The sequence below is a fragment of the Seriola aureovittata genome, chromosome 9 (assembly GCF_021018895.1).
Source record: "Seriola aureovittata isolate HTS-2021-v1 ecotype China chromosome 9, ASM2101889v1, whole genome shotgun sequence".
Taxonomy (NCBI): Eukaryota; Metazoa; Chordata; class Actinopteri; order Carangiformes; family Carangidae; genus Seriola; species Seriola aureovittata.
In genome coordinates this window covers 18,446,053-18,463,226 of record NC_079372.1, presented here as the reverse complement: position 1 = coordinate 18,463,226, position 17,174 = coordinate 18,446,053, and the positions used below count along the sequence as shown (strand labels likewise).

Here is a 17,174-nt window from a genome sequence, read left to right as displayed (position 1 = left end):
CGAAGCGCATTTTAATCTACGGATACTGGCATTCATGTCTTGTTTTTGCTGTCTCCTGGATTGCAATTTTCTCAGTTTACATCATGCAGTTATTTGTATTAAGCATTTGTTTGCTCCCTTTTCATCCTTTTGTGGACACATTTAAACATGTGTGTATATTATTTCTGTGTTTTCTAGTCCTTATTGTTTTTATCACGATGAAATCCAAATTAGTATTATTTTCAGGCTACCGGAGATTAAAGGGACTTGGGACGTACCTGTGGACCCATGTTAATCTCCCCATAACCAGGCGTTAGGCACCAACTCAGGGGAAAAAAACAAAAACCAAAACACTTCTTGCTTTGATCTTTGTGCCCCACGTTGAGGTTTGGACCGAGAGTACGTTGTTGGAGCTCCTCTGTGATTTCTTAACTTACCTTTGATGTCCAGGATTTGTGGAGCCGAACGGGAATCAAATACCTGGGGCTGACCCTCTTTTAAAGAGAACGCCCGACCCGGTCGAACCTGAATTTCACTCATGATTTCTGTCGTCCCGGCTCTGTCATCTTTGGGTCGGACTATTTGTTTACTGAGCTGAAGTCTTGTGTGTACCGTCCCGTCAGGAAACATACGGAATGGCCGTTTGGTTCGGTGGAGGGCTTTGGAGTGTGTGTGTGTGTGTGTGTGTGTGTTTGTGCTTGTGCTTGTTAAGCTCTGGCTCGGCCTCTGCTATGCTGTATTGTACTGCACCGGAGTTTATGGCAGTTAGCTGTGAGTGAGGCCCACTGTGAGGCAGCTGGTGGTAAAAGTAGGCCATGCTCCCTGTTGTGCCGCCTATAGAGCGAGCCACTCTCTATATGTAACAGATTCCCTTTCCTATGGTAGCCTCCTATACTGCTGATCCTCATACAGGACTGGGCAGTACAGTATTAACTGCTGAGGCTTTGAAGAGAGGCTACGTGGACGGGGGGAGAGAGAGCGAGGCCCCTTTTTCAAAGTCTCACAACTTTTTTTGTCTACCGGAAGGAAATGTTGGTGGAAAATATTTTGTTCAACTGCTCAGCCTGACATTCTTACTGAAACCAGCCGACCAGAGAGAGAGAGAGAGAGCAGAGAGGAAGAGCAGACTCGTCTCCACTCCAGCAACAGATAGAACAACAAGAATGAAATCTAAGAGCCACAGTTTTCACTTCTAAACGGTTTAATAATATTCACATACCTGTCGACTTGTGCAGTGTGCAGCCGCATTATGTACGAAAACGTGAACGAATGAACAGATGTTGGATCAGACTTGATTATTACAGGACACAGAGACTCCAGAGACATCAGGACATCCCTACTCGATACACGTGGGTGGTCTTTAACCTCTTTTCTGATTCATCAACATGATAATTCTTCAATTGGTAGGATGTGAGTCATACTGCAGCTACAGCACTTTCATTTGCACCAAAGCTTAAACAAAAACATAGACGCCTCAGATCTTTTTTTTTTTTCTTCTACGTGTTGCGCATCTTCTCAGCGAAAGTCAAAAACTCTGAATTTCCATAGTCAGCGTGGGTCTAACAAAAGTCAACACCTCTTTCTTTCTGTAACCATTCACCGATCTAAACAAAGCGGGACCTCTTTCAGACAATGAAGCGATGCTTTATTGATCCCTGTGGGGAAATTGTCTTTTCTCTCGCCTCCTCCACTGGGAGGTCAGAGGTCAGGGTCAGACCCCTGCAGCTGGTAGGGGGTTTGAGGTTTAAGTGCATTAGTTCAGGGACACTTTCAGCGGCCGCAGATGTTTTGCTGGTACGGTGGCGTGAACACGAGTCCTCAGTTTAGGGACAATCTCTTTAACCTCTGTGCTTCCCTGTTGCCAAGTTCAAACCACTTCAGCAACATGTGGCCACTCTGTAAACATGGGATGTGAAAAGGTGGGAAAAGACGGCAGTAAAACACGACCGCCAAACCTTCTTTTTACTGCTGCTGTGATGCAAGATTTTCAAGGAAGCTTCAGTATGACAGGATATATGCTCTCTGCTGAGTATATATTTTAGTTACAAAGGATCAGCGCTAAGAAGACTGGCTCCTCTGGCTTATAGTCTAACAAAATATAAGGTTTCTGTTCACAAACCTCCCTTCTACATTATGGCCCAGGATGTCTTCTGTTAGAGCATTTATTGAGACGAAGCAGGAATGGCCAAAAACGCAGATTTGATCCAATTTGTTGTCTCAAAAAAAACAACACAACAATCAGATTTGTGTGTGTGTGTGTGTGTGTGTGTGTGTGTGGGGGTGTGTGTGTGTGTGTGGGTGGGTGGGTGGGGGGTGGTTTCGAAAGTGTTTTCTCTCACGGTGCAAACCGCACATACAAACAGGCAAAAGGCCAGCGGATCGTTATCAATCACCATGCTCAGTCTCAGTGTTGTAGTGACAAAATGCTCAATCATGGTGATGATATTCGATGGCACCGGCACAGGTTAATCAATACATTGATAAGTCCACCTCATGCTCCATGTAATGGAAACAGTCTCACACACACACACACACACACACACACACACACACACAAGCTTGACAGTCCAAGCCTGTCTTAAAGTTTATTGCACATGCTAAACGTCATCGTTCAGCATGCAACCTTCTCTCCCCTTCTCTCCCGCCGGTGGTCTTTGTAGGTTCAGCAACTCGTAGGCTGCACGGGTTTCTGCAAAGTGGAACATCAGATTTATGATAGGAAGCATGGAGACAAACACAGAACAACACTTTGACTGGCCTCCGAGGGGCACAGAGGGGGCTGGAGGGGAAAGAGGAAAGGAAAGCAGACAGAAAGTCACGAGAGAGCTACACGCAGGTCGATGGAGGCACAACAGTTTCCACAGTGTCTTCATGAGCAGCAGGGAGTGTTAACTGGTCATCGATACGACAGATATTGGTATTAATACTATGAACATTTCTTAGGCACTAATGTTAGCAGTGGGGAAGTACAACTCTACATTTATATGTCAGTTTCTGAGTATATAATCCATTTTATAATTCACAGAAGACCCTAGAATACCCACAAACATGTTTTCACTATGCACAACAAGCCCCTCTTCAGTGACCTTAACACGTGCGCTGCAGCGAGCGTTCTGTTGACCGTCACAGCCGCCTCCTAAAATGGCCGATATTATGTCTGAGAGCTCGAGCGGCGTCGCTGCTTTTAAAAGGGCTCGGCCGTATTTTGATGCATTTTGTGAATTAAATATTTGGGTCAGTCCTTGTCGAAATAACACAAACTGCGCTCTGTAGCGGCTCGGTAAGGAATGCCGAATCATTCAGTGAATGTTTCTTTCACAGTGCTGCATGGTGATGGGGTCCTAATGGCCGGCCTCGTGGGACCTAGTGTTTACATACTATGAGGGGGGTTTATGAATTATAACGCGACTAGATGGCACTCGGCTGCTCCGCTCGCCGCCGCGGCCGCCGAGAGGAAAATTACATCAGCATCAGCGAAAAAACAGACAGAGCGGCTCGGCTGTAATCCAGCGTGATTATCCCTCGCACTAAATGTTTCATCTGTTGACATTAGATGTCACTTGTAGCCAACTTTGCATAGCTCTCAGGAGCAACATGGGCAAATGTGTTTACAGCTGAGGATGAGAGGAGAGAGAGAGGGAGAGAGTGATGAGTGAAAAGGGAGGGAGAGACAAAAAGTAAATAGAAAAGGGAGAAAGAGAGGGATGAAAACGGAGAGATTTAGGATGGGATGCTACCAGAAAAATGTGCTTGTGTTTCACAGTTTAAATGGACACTATTGCAGTGGAGTGGTTAACAAGAAAAACACTGATGCTTCTGGAATGAGGAGGACTGTTTGTTGCTTTTGTTATGTTTTCACTTACTTGATTCCAAATGTTGTGGTGCACAGTTAAGATGCAGAATTTGTGTATTTAAGCGTTTTCTGTTTTACTTATTCATAGCAGTCTGCGAGTGCTCTCCCCCGCGGGCCTCCACTTTGAGGTAGGAATTCATCTCGCGGATTGCATTCAGTCAAACTTGGCAAAAACTGAAAGTTTGCAAAAGTCAGCGTTCAGTATTTTGCAACACTATTGACATAGCATTGAAATTTTTTTTTTTTTTTTTTTTTTGTGTCAACAGCAGCAAGGACTATAGGTACGGTGAGTGGCAGGAGTCACAAGGCTGTCACAGGGGATACAAGGTGAACGGGGGAGGGCTTTCTACTACAAAACAACACGGTTCCACTTGTACATTGTAAACAGGCCGTTCTGGGACAGTCAGCAGCTAATCCTGACCCGGAGGAGTTCTTCTGTAGTGACTTAGTAACACACTATAGAGATACTTTTGTGCTCATGTAGGGACTAAGTCTGCAACTGCAAGGTTATTTTCATTATAAGTTGGTTTGGTATTTTCATCATAAACATTCACCATTTCCTAGAGCCGCAGGTGATGTCAGTAAATGTCTTATTTATTTTTGTGCGTACAGCAGCCCCCCAAAAAATCCAAAGTTATTCCAACTTACTGCAATAAAAGCAGCGCATTTTCACATTTGAGAAGCACAACCTGATACCAGACACAGACCTGAAAATAATGAACCCAAAAAAAGAAAAAAGTAGTGATCTTCGACACCGGTCTCCTTTTTTGAAAGGTAACTCTTTAAATTTTACAACCAGAGAGTCTGAATGAGTAGAAGAGAGACTGATACTTTTATTTTGGCATAAAGAGGGAATATAAGGCCTGCAGTAGTGCTTTTTGGGTGGAAAACACTTTTGGAGCCATAGCCACAAGTCTGAACCAATTCTGTGTCAACAGCTGTTGCAGTAATATGAGAATCCTTAAATGCTTTGCACAGATAGAAACAGGAGACTTGGAGCTTTCAAACAGTTCATTCACAATGGTCCTTGCACAAGGTTGAGTCCGGTACAGACCTAAACACATCTAAAGTTAGTGCTACTGAATACAGGGCAAGGAGTATTTTTAAAAGTTCAACAACAGAGTGTTTGGATTCTTTGCTTAAATAAATGATCAACGTAGTTTGTTATAAATCTGTTGTTGATCCACTAATCAATTTATCAACTAATCACTGCAGCAGCACATAGAAATATTAATTTATTCTATGCCCTGACTCTTCAGATATCCCCTTATATGACAGTTCAGGTAGCGCTATAAAAATGAAAAATACGATTTAAATATTTACCTTCGATGAGGAGCTGTTTAAAGATGCAGCTATTTTTTCACAATAAAATGATTTTTAATTCATTTTGTCAATTAAAAAGTAGAACTAGATGTTAAAAAGTTTTGCATGATTAAGTAATTAGAAAAATAGATTTTCTATAGTTAGAAGCTGGCGTGTATAAACGAACAATGTTGAATATTATTTGGTATTGCTGTTTAACTGTTAATGACTGTGCTGTTAATTTTGTCATGGGGGATCACGCTACAGTCATAATCAGCTCTGTGTTTTGTTGTGTCCCTCATGCACAAGAGATGATGTGACCTTAGCCGGGTAACATGTTTAATAAATCAGTTCTCCAGTGTCCGTGAATCCATGAAGAATCCATTATCCACAACTGAGCTCTATTTTGTCCAGTGACACAGGCTCTCCTGCAGCTCATACAAATAAACAGGCATGTTTTAATCTAATCTCAACTGATCTACTTATTTCTCATAGTGTATTGGCATTAGGATAAAAACAAAAAAAAAACGTATTAAAAGTTGTGTGACATGGATCAGTTATAATAACAGATAATACAGAACAGATGACGGCGGCGATGTTGTAGATGTTCATCAATTGCTTGAAGTTGATCTAAGAAGCTGTAGAAAAAAAAAAAAAGTAGTAAAAGTGTATGCATGAGAAAAACGGAGAGATATAATTACCCGTCAGTCTGGCCCGCTAGAAAGTCTGCCCTCTTTTCTCTACCCATTAATCATGTTGAGTGTAATAAATAAGTAAAAATGCTAATTATTAAGCAGTGTTACAAATGAGGGACAGGTAAGAGAGAACGCGTAACGGGGGGAAAAACAGTAACAGAGAAGTGATTAAAAGAGAAATAACAGTGGAGTTGTTAATTACAGACCCGGAGCTCACTCACAGCGTTGTTAATCAACACCACTAATGAAACTGCAGCTTGTTTTGCTGTTGTTTTTGCAGATCTGCTGAGATGTTTGACACAACGTCTCTCCAACCTGACCCCTCCAACTATTTCATTATTCACCTGCTGCTGCATCAGAGAGAAAGAAAAAAGCTGTTTTTGTGACATGATGACTAATGGTGTGTGTGTGTGTGTGTGTGTGTGTGTGTGTGTGTGTGTGACATCAGTCCTGTCAACGTACCGCTAACCCACCCAAACACACACACACACACACACACACACAAGCATCCACACGTACGCACAAGCCGCTTGTTGTAGAAGCAATACTCCACCTGCACTGAAGTGTGTGTGTGTTAGTGCGTGTCCTGCTTTCCCGGTGTGGTGTGTTCTGGGTAATGGGACTGATGCTCCACAGCTAGATGCTCCTGGCTTTGTGTGTGCGTGTGTGTGTGTGTGTTTTCTATTTTCCTAGGAACCGGTGGTGAAATTTTTAGCTAGCTGGGATTTAATGAGAGCTAATGGACTCAGACTGTGTTTGTCTCTATCTTTCACTTGCGCTCTCACCTTGCCCCCCCTCCCCCCTGCCCCCTGCCCCCTCCCTCTCTCTCTGCTCTTTTATTATTCGTGTCGCACCATCCATCGCTCTGCCGCACCAATTCTTCGAATCTCTTTGTCCTTGTTTGACATTAGCCGAGTCCTACTTCTGTGCACGTCAGCTGCCCATGGGCTATATTCTGTAGCCACGTGACGCTTTTCCCTGCTGTGCGTAAGTTCATTGCGTGTACCTCCGCCTCTTTTTGTCCTCGTTTGGTCGTCTTCCCCTCACATGACCTCTTCCTCTGTCACACAGGGGATTTCTCTGTAGCGCTCCTCGGTCCAGGTTAGGGTTGGGCGGTACTGTGAGACATCAACACGGATGAATACTTGACCGTCAGATCCCTTGTTTTGCCGGATTATCCACTTTAGGTCTTTGCTGTCGTTTATCTGGCATGACGTCCATGTAAGACAACAGAATGGCGTCCTGTTTTACTTCATCCACTGGGGAATAAACCGCTTGTTTATCTTGGTTAAGGCGTGGGCCTCACTGCTGACCTCACCTGTGTGTGATAGTCGTACCTCTTCGCTCTCATTTTGGCGCCGATGTTAACGGGTTGGAGAAGCCACGCAGCAGGGACCCCTATTTGAATTTTTGCTTTTAGATGTTTTACTATGGTAATATTTCGAAACTGGCCCAACTCTGGTCCACTTCTCTGTTCTCGAGCATAGAAATACTAAAAACATATTAACCATGTTTTGTTGCGTTGGACATTTCACATCTTTGTGGCTTTTTGGGTCTTTTCTTCATATTTTCTGCAGTTTTTCTTTCACCCTCGGAAATGTGTTTCCATTTAACTAAAAAGAAAAATCTCCATTTAGCACATTTCAAACTTAAGTATTAGTGTGACATGAAAGCCAACACAGAAGAGCACGTTGGTTTATTATTACAAGGTGTTCACTGTTTACCTGGTTTTCAGTCAGTTTAAATTGAACTGAAATCTGATTGAAGACTGGAAATGCCTGGGAAAAAAAGCATCACACTGTGGAAAACATCGAAACATCTTTACTCTAACGCTCATATTTTATTTTTTGTTGCCTGCATGATATTAGGGGAGTTGAAGTTCAATGTGCGTTTCAATGAATATAATACTCTAGGACAAATGTAGACGTACTTAGGTTGTAGTGTGTATTGTGCAGTGTGTCTGCATTGTGAATCATCCTGTATTGTATTACCTGGTCTCCTTTGTTCAATGTTTCCCTGTTGGCTGCTCCCTCAGCTTCAGAAATGTCATTAACTTTATTCATTCAGAAATAATAAATTAAGATAACGATGAGGATGGTGATAATGATAAAATAAGTCATCATATCGAAATAACTTCACTTTAAGCAACTAGAACAACTGTTATTTTCTTACGCGGGGTGTCTGCAGTCTGGTCAGTTCAGCTGACACATATTCATAAGATATCATATTCTTCACTTCTTAGTTCAGACTGAGGAGCTTTCATAAAAAGATGAGGATTAGTTTGCACACAGATGGCCCGCCTGTGTGTGTTACTCCACTCCTGTTTATTTCATAGGAGACGGCCAGATGGTGTGAATGTGTGTGGAAAAATGAACACTGTCGAGAATATTTCGGCTTGGCAGTATTAAATGTATCAGTCATTTCTCAGCCGCTGGCAAATCGCCCTCTTTCTGTCATTAATTCTGGTTCCCATTACATTTGTAATTTCATGATTCCTTGTGTGTGTGTGTGTGTGTGTGTGTGTGTGTGTGTGTGTGTGTGTGTGTGTGTGTACCTGTGTCTGCCGAGTCATTCAGCCAATAGCTGCGAGATGCAGAGTGTGGCTGTCAATGGCTTTTGCTAAATATGCTAATAGCCTGACACCTGTTTATATAAGACGAGGAAAACACACACCTCCCCGTCAAGCACACACTCAAACAGTCCCACACAACACAAGAGCAAGGGAGCAAACAGATTATTTTTGTTGACTTTTGTTCGAGGTTGGTGAAATTAATAGACACAAACATTTCTTACTTTTGTCTCTTTGTGTCTTTTTTTTTTTTTTTTTAAACTTTTTGTTTCACGGGAAACGAAGAGGCAGTCCGGCAGCATCTCATGTCGTCTCTCTTTTTTCCTTCTTCAGTGATGGAGCCCATGACGGTGACGACGTCGGTGGTCGGACCGGACGAGTTCGACCGCAACGCCCCGCGGATCTGTGGCGTGTGCGGCGACAAGGCCACCGGCTTCCACTTCAATGCCATGACCTGCGAGGGCTGCAAGGGGTTCTTCAGGTGAGTGTCACCCCTGAGCCTGTGTGTGTGTGTGTGTGTGTGTGTTTTGTTTTTTGGTGTGTCAGATATATTGGCGCTACAGAAAACTCGTGCGTTTGTCCTCGTTGTATGTGAGGTGTTATTAGCAGCCTTTGCATGTGGAGGAGGTGTTTTTCATCATGTATCTGCATTTGCTCTATACTTGGCATCACGCACTTTAACAGTGATTTTTCTGCCAAACTGTAGCCGAGTCAGTGCATCTCTGATTTTCCACCTGTTGTTAGTCACAAATCAGATTTTTATGTTCAGGTCTTTTCTATATTTAGGTTTTAAAATGAGACTTATTTTCACTTCCAGGCAGGACTGGCCTGAACCTACTTCTTTTTCAGAGTTATTTTTGTTGAGTATCTCCGCGCTCACACACTCAGACCTGGGTCATGCACTGATCCTCTCTGTTGCTCACACACACACACTCATACAGTGACTTCCCCATTGACCCCGCTGCCACTATCTATCCGTGTTCTTGTACCTCATATTCGCACTATACTGTAGATATGTCACATAGTTTTTTATTGCATGAGGACCGTCTTTCATACAGCCAAATTTCTAATCAAATGTAATGTCATTCTCCCGCGCTATTGTTGCTGTCATTCTTATTATAATATTACAAGTTTTATTTTGCACCATTGTTGATTGTTCTTTCTTTGCCCTGATGTTTTTGCTTCATGTTATTGTCATTGTTTTTTTTCTTTGTCTTGCACTGGTTGTGTGTTGTGTGTGTGCTTTGTATTTGTGTTTTTATTTTTTATTTTTTTATGTCCACTCTAATTGTCCTTTAAATTGCCCCCTAGAGGGCAAATAAAGTTAATTGAATTGAAATATGAATACATGTACATGCTGCCATTACCTATAGCAAATGAATGTTCAAAGAGCGTGTGTGTGTGTGTGTGTGTGTGTGTGTGTGTGTGTGTGTGCATGTACGACTGTCTAATGTCAGTACACACTGTCTTTGATGTCATGCTACATGTTTTTCTGTCTGGCTACATGAACATGGATGCAATGTTTTCAGAGAAATGCACTGATGTCCGTAATCCTTTTTTCCCTTTCTCCCCCTCTGTCGTGCCTCCGCTCTCTCACGGGACACACAAAGACGTATACAACGCACATGCATATTTCATTAAGGAATCCAAATAGAATTCAGTGATGAAGTGTTGTAATTAATTTTAATCCCGCCAGCCGAAGGGAGAAGATTAAGACATCATCCTTTCAAACGGGGATTTTTATTGTGAGTGGAATGAAAGAGTTCAGGTAGAGTTTAATTTGAAGTTACTGGAAGAAGTTTATGTAAAATATATATGTTAAATATCTATAAATTGGTCTTCCTTTGTACTGAAGTGTTTATACATAAATTGCATCTTGAAAGGGGTTAAAATATTTGCACTAAAAAAATTTTTTAAATGACAATCTCCTCCTTCTGTCCCCGGCGTGAATGTTTTAACCACCACCAGCGAATAAATGATGCTGAATTAACGAGTGATTCACCTTGAACTTCCGTAGGCGCAGCATGAAGCGTAAAGCCTCCTTCACCTGTCCGTTCAACGGAAGCTGCACCATCACCAAGGACAACCGGCGTCACTGCCAGGCCTGTCGTCTCAAACGCTGCATCGACATCGGCATGATGAAAGAGTGTGAGTTGACCTTTTGAGTTGCTGCTGAGTCCTCGTGGCTCCAGATGGAAATTACAACTTCAGCTGTAAATGTTTTAGCATCACCGGTTTATGTCTCGTCCGTGTTGTAATGGATTCGTGGCTGTGTATTAACGGTGTTCAGGAACACGGAATTAGTTATGAGAACCACGACTGATTGGATGATTGGATTATTTTTAATTTTTTTATCCAGGGCAGTTTCACTTGGACAGTTTTCTTCAGTCGAGTTCATGGTACTTGAAGTGGACCCAGTGTTATCTCTGGCGACACTCATGATTTCTTTGAAACAGGAAACGGATTCTTTAAAATTCACATGCTGTCTTTCTGCCAGTATTTGATAATGGAAGGAATGAAACGCCGGAGCTCATCAATGCTAAAACTAAACAACGTGTCTTCTGCTGTTGGTGACGGGCAATAGAATTAAGCTTCGTAAATAAAATGGATCAAATAAATGAGAAATGTCATAAAATTGCCACAGAGGTAAGATTCCTAATGGATTCACATATTAAGGCAAAATGTGACTTTTTTTAACCTCTGCTTGACATCTCCTTTTGATGTAATATTCATTTAGGCGTCAGAGTTACTGCAGAGCTGATGCTGCTCCAGGATCAGTGCTCAGCTTGAAAACCACAACCATTACTGCATGAAATACAGTTGACTTTTATTTTTTTATTTATTTATTTTGCACTTGTTTTTTTTTTTTTGTCTTTTTTGAGCCAGTGCCAAATTTCAACCCAGCTTGTTACACATAAAGCCACTTAGAGGAGGGCAGCCCTCAGTCCAGATAGAAGACTTAACTGTAGCTGATGTTAGAACAGCCTGTTTCATGAGTGTGCTGCTGTGTCTGCTTCAGCTTGTCGTGTCTTGCTTTCCCATTTTTGGCATGTTGGCTTCCAGGCAGGATAATAAAGTAAAAAAAATTTTTCCCACTAAAAATCCAGTATTTAAATCAAAATCAAAGCCATAAAAAACATCAACCCAAAATAAAACCTTCCTAACTCTGATTTAAGTACTAAATGTTTCATTTTCAGTCATTTATTTTACTGTTATTGTTTTACTGATGCTTGATTATAAAAATTATACCTAATGGTCACTGATTATATTATTTCAAATTGCTTTCGAATGCTCAAAAAAATCACATTAAATGCAAGCTGAGTCATTTTTTAACTGCCAGGAGAGGTTAGCACGAGGTTGGCCGGTGCTTAAAGACAAAGAGGAAGAACAATAAGCAACAGAATCGGTGGTCGGCTGTAAACTGATCTGATTTGCCACGAGAAAAGACAGAGAGTACTGGCTATGCATAAGGCCGGCTGTGCCATATGGTAAACTCAGGCCTGGGTCAAATAGTAGCTGCAAATAATAGTTAATGTATTTTAATCCTGCTTTTATCCTGCCAGATGGAGTTTCCATCATCACCGCGGTTCAGTGTTAATCACACTATAGTAAAATATCTTAACTAGATTAGAATTGCTTTATCATTGAAAGGCGGTTTGACACAGCTCTGCTCATAACCGCGTTGGTTATGCATACAGTAATACAAGTAGAACGTGCCGTGAAAGGAGAATGAGGCATCACCTCGGCCCACGTTAACACAAAATGACACCTTGTCTCAACCGATTCATAACGACTAACAGAGAGGCCTATCTTTAATCTGCACGACGACAAATTATCACATTATCCAGCAATTATTGAGCCATTCTCACTGCTGATTTAAATGTGAAAGACTGAGGAAGCACTGTTTTGTTGTTTTTTTTTTCCCAAATCATGTGCATTTGGAAGTAACACCAACAGTAGAGCATCAGCATAACCATGACAAGCAGTAGATGACAAGAGGAGAATAAGCGAGAGAGAGAGGAACGGAAGGAAGGAAGTCAGAGGGAGGGGAGGGGGCGGGGTTAAAGTCCTGTTTGACAATGGCTCTCTTTCTTCAAAGACATGCACAATGGTCTTAACCACATTTCATTCACAAACAGCGCATGAGTGTGTGTGTGTGTGTGAGGGAGAAACAGAGATGATGCAGGGGCAGGGATCATAACAACGATAACATCCATGTTGACCACAAACAGCCACATGACACTGGCACGTCTGTGTTTCATTGAGAAAAGATGAGAGCCGAGTGAAGGCGGAGGAGAGAGACAGACGGAGAGACTCTTATCAGTATGAAATGGTCTCCGTGTCTCGCAGCTGGTGCACAGGTTCCCGAGATAAAAGAAGCTCACTGTACTCGCTGCTGAGTGTTACAGCTGCTCTGCTTGCCTATACAGTGTGTGTGTGTGTGTGTGTGTGTGTGTGTGTGTGTGTGTGTGTGTGTGTGTGTGTGTGTGTGTGTGTGTGTGTGTGTGTGTGTGTGTGTGTGTGTGTGTGTGTATAGCTAGGGTGTCTTTTTCTGCATAGAGATCTTACAGGCAGCTGTGTTGTTCACATGCCGCCCTGTCTGCAATGATAAATATTTTTGCATCGGTGGTAAGCGTAAAGGAAGAATCACTCCATCGTGGCACGGAGATGAAACGCAGCAGGATGATAGGCTAGCCAATTAGCGCTTGACATTAAAAATCATTATTCGCATTAACTCTGATTAACTGCCATCACATTCGTTGTCCGAAAGCGGCAGGTCCGTGTTCGTCTGCAGCCTGTGATTGAATTGTGAATTGCCAGAAGGTTATTATGCGCTTCACATCCAGGCGTTACATTTATTCAGTCTTGTGCAACAAGTAGCAGGCAGCTTCATATTGCACTCAGCTTCAGTTTATTCAAATCAGTATTATTTTTAGTAAAAAAAAAAAAAAAAAAAAAAGGAAGGAAAATTACTTGGTCTCTTTCAGAAATGTGCTGGTATGACTGTGAGGTCGGCACACTCATGCAATTAATGTGGCTTTGCCCTGATGTGCAAATGATTTCCCTTCCTCCATGTTAAATATACAGACTCCCGTCTCTTCCAGCAGTATGTATGTGTACTTACAGAAACAAATAGAGAACATAAAGAGAAAACCCTCACGATGCCTTATTGCATTTGCATTTCTCGCTGCAACACATGAACTGGAGAATACAGAAGAAGAAGAAGAAGAAGAACGGTTAGCGTGAGGATAGCTGGGTATTTTTGTGACTGGAGGCCACAGTCCATGTATTCTTTGAGCCAAAGTGCACTAAGTTTATTTTCCTGTTTTAAAAGAAATAAATCCTGGTTCAGTAGGTCATGGTTGAGGTAGCACCTTTGCCTCGTTTCGAGCCAGGAAAAAGCCAGTGTACCCATGTCACTGTGTCTACTGTGTGTGTGTGTGTGTGTGTGTGTGTGTGTGTGTGTGTGTGTGTGTGTGTGTGTGTGTGTGTGTGTGTGTGTGTGTGTGTGTGTGTGTGTGTGTGTGTGTGTGTGTACGTGCTGAGGACAGGGTGACTGTGTGGCACTGAGCATCGATTGGTTAAAAGTTCAAAGCCTCACATTAATGTTAGAGTCTTTGTTTCTGGGCTCGAGTTGAGTCACACAAGCCTGTGGTGTTAATAGAGGAAACGTATTTATTGTCACGATCGATCTCCGTGTTTTTGTTTGTTTGGGTTGTTATTAGTGAGTGTGACTTCTGTCCTGTTGCCTGTTGCTTATCTGACTCCTGTTTGTGTGTTTCATCAGTCTCACTTTAAATCTCATGCCAGCACTGACAACAGGCTTTCTGCTGTATCCTGGAGATACTGATATTAGATACATAGATACATCTCCGTTAGGATAACTTTCTCGGTTACTAAATAACTTCCAATTACATGTACACCCGTGTTTCTCGGCGGCTTCTTGAGACATTCTAAGTAAAATTTCCAAATGTGAAAACAAATGTATTTATTGTTTTCCATGTATAACCCTTCGTTTTTCAATGGCAGTTTGTTATGTTCATGAACGGATCTTTGTTTTTTACAGTTATCCTGTGTTTTTGTGGGTATGTGTTTGTCTGCCTTTACACCATCCTCTTTTAAATTGGCAGCTCTGGCTAAGCTTCACCAGCATTCAGATTAGAGCTGTGTGTGTGTGTGTGTGTGTGTGTGTTTGTGTGTGTGTGTGTGTGTGTGTGTGTGTGTGTGTGTTGTGTGTGTGTGTGTGTGTGCCCTCTGTGAGCTGTGCCAGCTGAGTGCGTAGTAAACACCCCTACGCTGTCCTTGTTTGACAGAGGTTAGAGAGATGCCAGGAAAGGACCTCCCCGCTTGTGTGTGTGTGTGTGTGTGTGTGTGTGTGTGTGTGTGTGAGAGAGAGAGAGGGAGAGTGTGTGTGTATTTGCATGCTCGCTGTGTTTGTCTGTCTGCACGGGTGTGTATTTGTAACAGGATTAGAATCACAGGCGAGTTTCTGAAACGTTTTAGCCTTTAGATGATTGAATTCCCGCCCTTGGTGTCTTTTGAGTAGCGGAGCATCTCCTGCGGTGCTGACCTCCATTTACCTCCCTAATTCATATTCTTCATCCCCTCTCTGACTCTTTTGTATTCCGTCTCTTTGACAGCCTTTACACCTGCATTAACATATTTCGCCAGATGCTTGATTTATTGCGGGATAGACCAAAAACATGTCAACGGAGGTGTGGACGAATCCGAACAACAAAGACTTTATCCCCCCGCAGACTATTTAGCTAATGCGTAGACCTCCTTAGTTTTCAGATTTAAGATTCAATACGAGTAATCAATATTTTCCGTCGTTGCTGAGACATAATGAGGCGTCGCCTCATGCGCCCGCGCCGTCTTTCCATTCACACTTCCACTGCGATCTACTGATGAGCCATTTTGCGTCACACTCGGCGTGTGTGTGGGCGCCCTGACGCCTGACTGACCTGAATTTACCTCTCGGGAACATCACAGGCCTGGCGCGGGCGGTGGTGGAAAAAAATCTTGGCCACACACCAAATCCCGCTTGACATATATCACACCAGATCTGAGCGTTAGCAGCCTCCATTGTATTTAACTGGTCTGTTGACTGGTTAATGAGTAAGCCCGCTGTGAACCTCAGGCCTGCACAACGCTCTGCCTTTTCATCGTTGTCATTGTGGCATTACTGGTGTTTACCAAACTAATATGTTTTTGTTTTGTTTTTTTTTTCAACCCCCCTCCTCCACCTCCACCTCCACCTCCAGCCCTCCCTCACTGTTTGCCTTTCTTTCTGTCTTCCTTTATTCGCTCCTCTCTGCCATTCAGGGCACCACATCGCCACATCCAATCAGTCGCTGCCCAAACAGCAAACTCTCTTTTTGGTAAACTGCCCCGTGTCTGCCAAGCACTGTGGGGTGGTCAAGATGTTCCTTTGATGGTGTGTTGTTTTTTGTGGACTCCTGCCTTAATGATGCCATCCAGGGCTCAAACTTGGCTGGAAACTGACTGGTTCAATCATGTCCCGGCCTTAGAATAGCTGCTTTGACGGCCGGTGCCAAATTCTGACCAAACTGTGCCTATTCATGATCAGGGCTTTGAGCTGCACCACAAGGAGTGGTTCTAGGCAGGCTGCTCCTGGCTTGGGACTGGATGGACATTGGTACGGAGCCACAGCCTAATTAATGATGGTGTGTTAAAAGAGATGAGAGCCAAGCAAATCCTTTGGTTAGCTAAGCAGTCAGATTCATTCAGTTGCCTTTTTAAGCCCGTGTTGCCAAACTGTTGTTGTTGTTTGTCTGCATCACCACATCATGCGGTTACGTAACGCTGCTTCTGCGGTTGCAATCCAGGGTGCAATCACTGAAAATCCACTTCAAATATAGTTGTTTACAGCTTCCAGGAAAACAACCAGTACTTAGTATGAAGTGCATGATCTGAGCGCTGTTTAATTTAGTCATCCATGCCATCTCATTGGTCTCTTAAATTAGCAGTTACTGTGAAGTATGTATTTATTTGGTGCATTTATTCCTTTGATCCCAACATGCACTTAACGTTGTGAAGGCTGAAAGCTGCAGCCTTGCCACATGACAATGTGGATGAGCGGATGAACAAATCAGAAATCGCTGCATTAACAGATTAAGACGATAAAACAGTTCAGCCTGTTGAACCGTTTCGAGGACACTGCAGTTTATTCAGAATAACACAACGGTCGTGAACAAGGTCGCTATGCGGCTATAAACCTGTAAAACCTAAACAAATAGCGTAATTTGATGGTGCTAAATTTGATGTGTGCAGAGTATGAATGGTGAGACAGTTTCTCTGTAGCTGCCCGGCCGTCAGAGTTGCCGTCGTATCTGTGTGTTTTGACCTCATGACTCTGGGCCCGTCTCCCTTTGGCAGTCGTGGTTTGTCTGGCAGTCGTTCTGTCTGTCTGTCCGTTTGTCGGCACAGTTGAGCGCTTCATGGGTAATCGGTCACTGTGGCACAGAGTCAAAAGGATAATATGGGCCGAGGCATTCGGAGGTCAGCGCATTACTCCGGCAGTGACTGCAGGCCTCAGGAGACTAAGTGTAAAACACCAGTGAAGTTAGTTTTCTGTTGTTACTGAACAGTATTTTTACTTTCCTGTGTGCTATTTTTAGCGTGCTACAGTATCAAGACGAAGAAGAAGAACTGTGATATGAAATGTGGTTCTGCAAATATTGTTCATCTTCTTTTTTTTTTTTTTGATCTAATGGTAAATATTTGCTCTGAATTTGTAAGCTCCCAGTTCTCC

The 17,174-nt window shown here is 42.8% G+C and overlaps 1 protein-coding gene across 2 annotated transcripts in view; it reads left to right on the top strand.

Moving 5' to 3' along the window:
- LOC130174556 (vitamin D3 receptor A) overlaps positions 1 to 17,174 on the top strand; it is a 74,626-nt gene that overhangs the window by 38,094 nt on the left and 19,358 nt on the right. The window contains exons 1-3 of one of the 2 annotated variants that reach the window (XM_056384482.1): positions 8,476 to 8,588; positions 8,732 to 8,879; positions 10,416 to 10,546. In XM_056384482.1, coding sequence (XP_056240457.1) covers positions 8,734 to 8,879; positions 10,416 to 10,546 — 277 coding nt within the window. In that variant the 5' untranslated portion in view covers positions 8,476 to 8,588; positions 8,732 to 8,733. Of the gene's footprint in view, positions 1 to 8,475; positions 8,589 to 8,731; positions 8,880 to 10,415; positions 10,547 to 17,174 lie in introns of those variants that run through there. The other variant, XM_056384481.1, reaches the window with a different exon arrangement.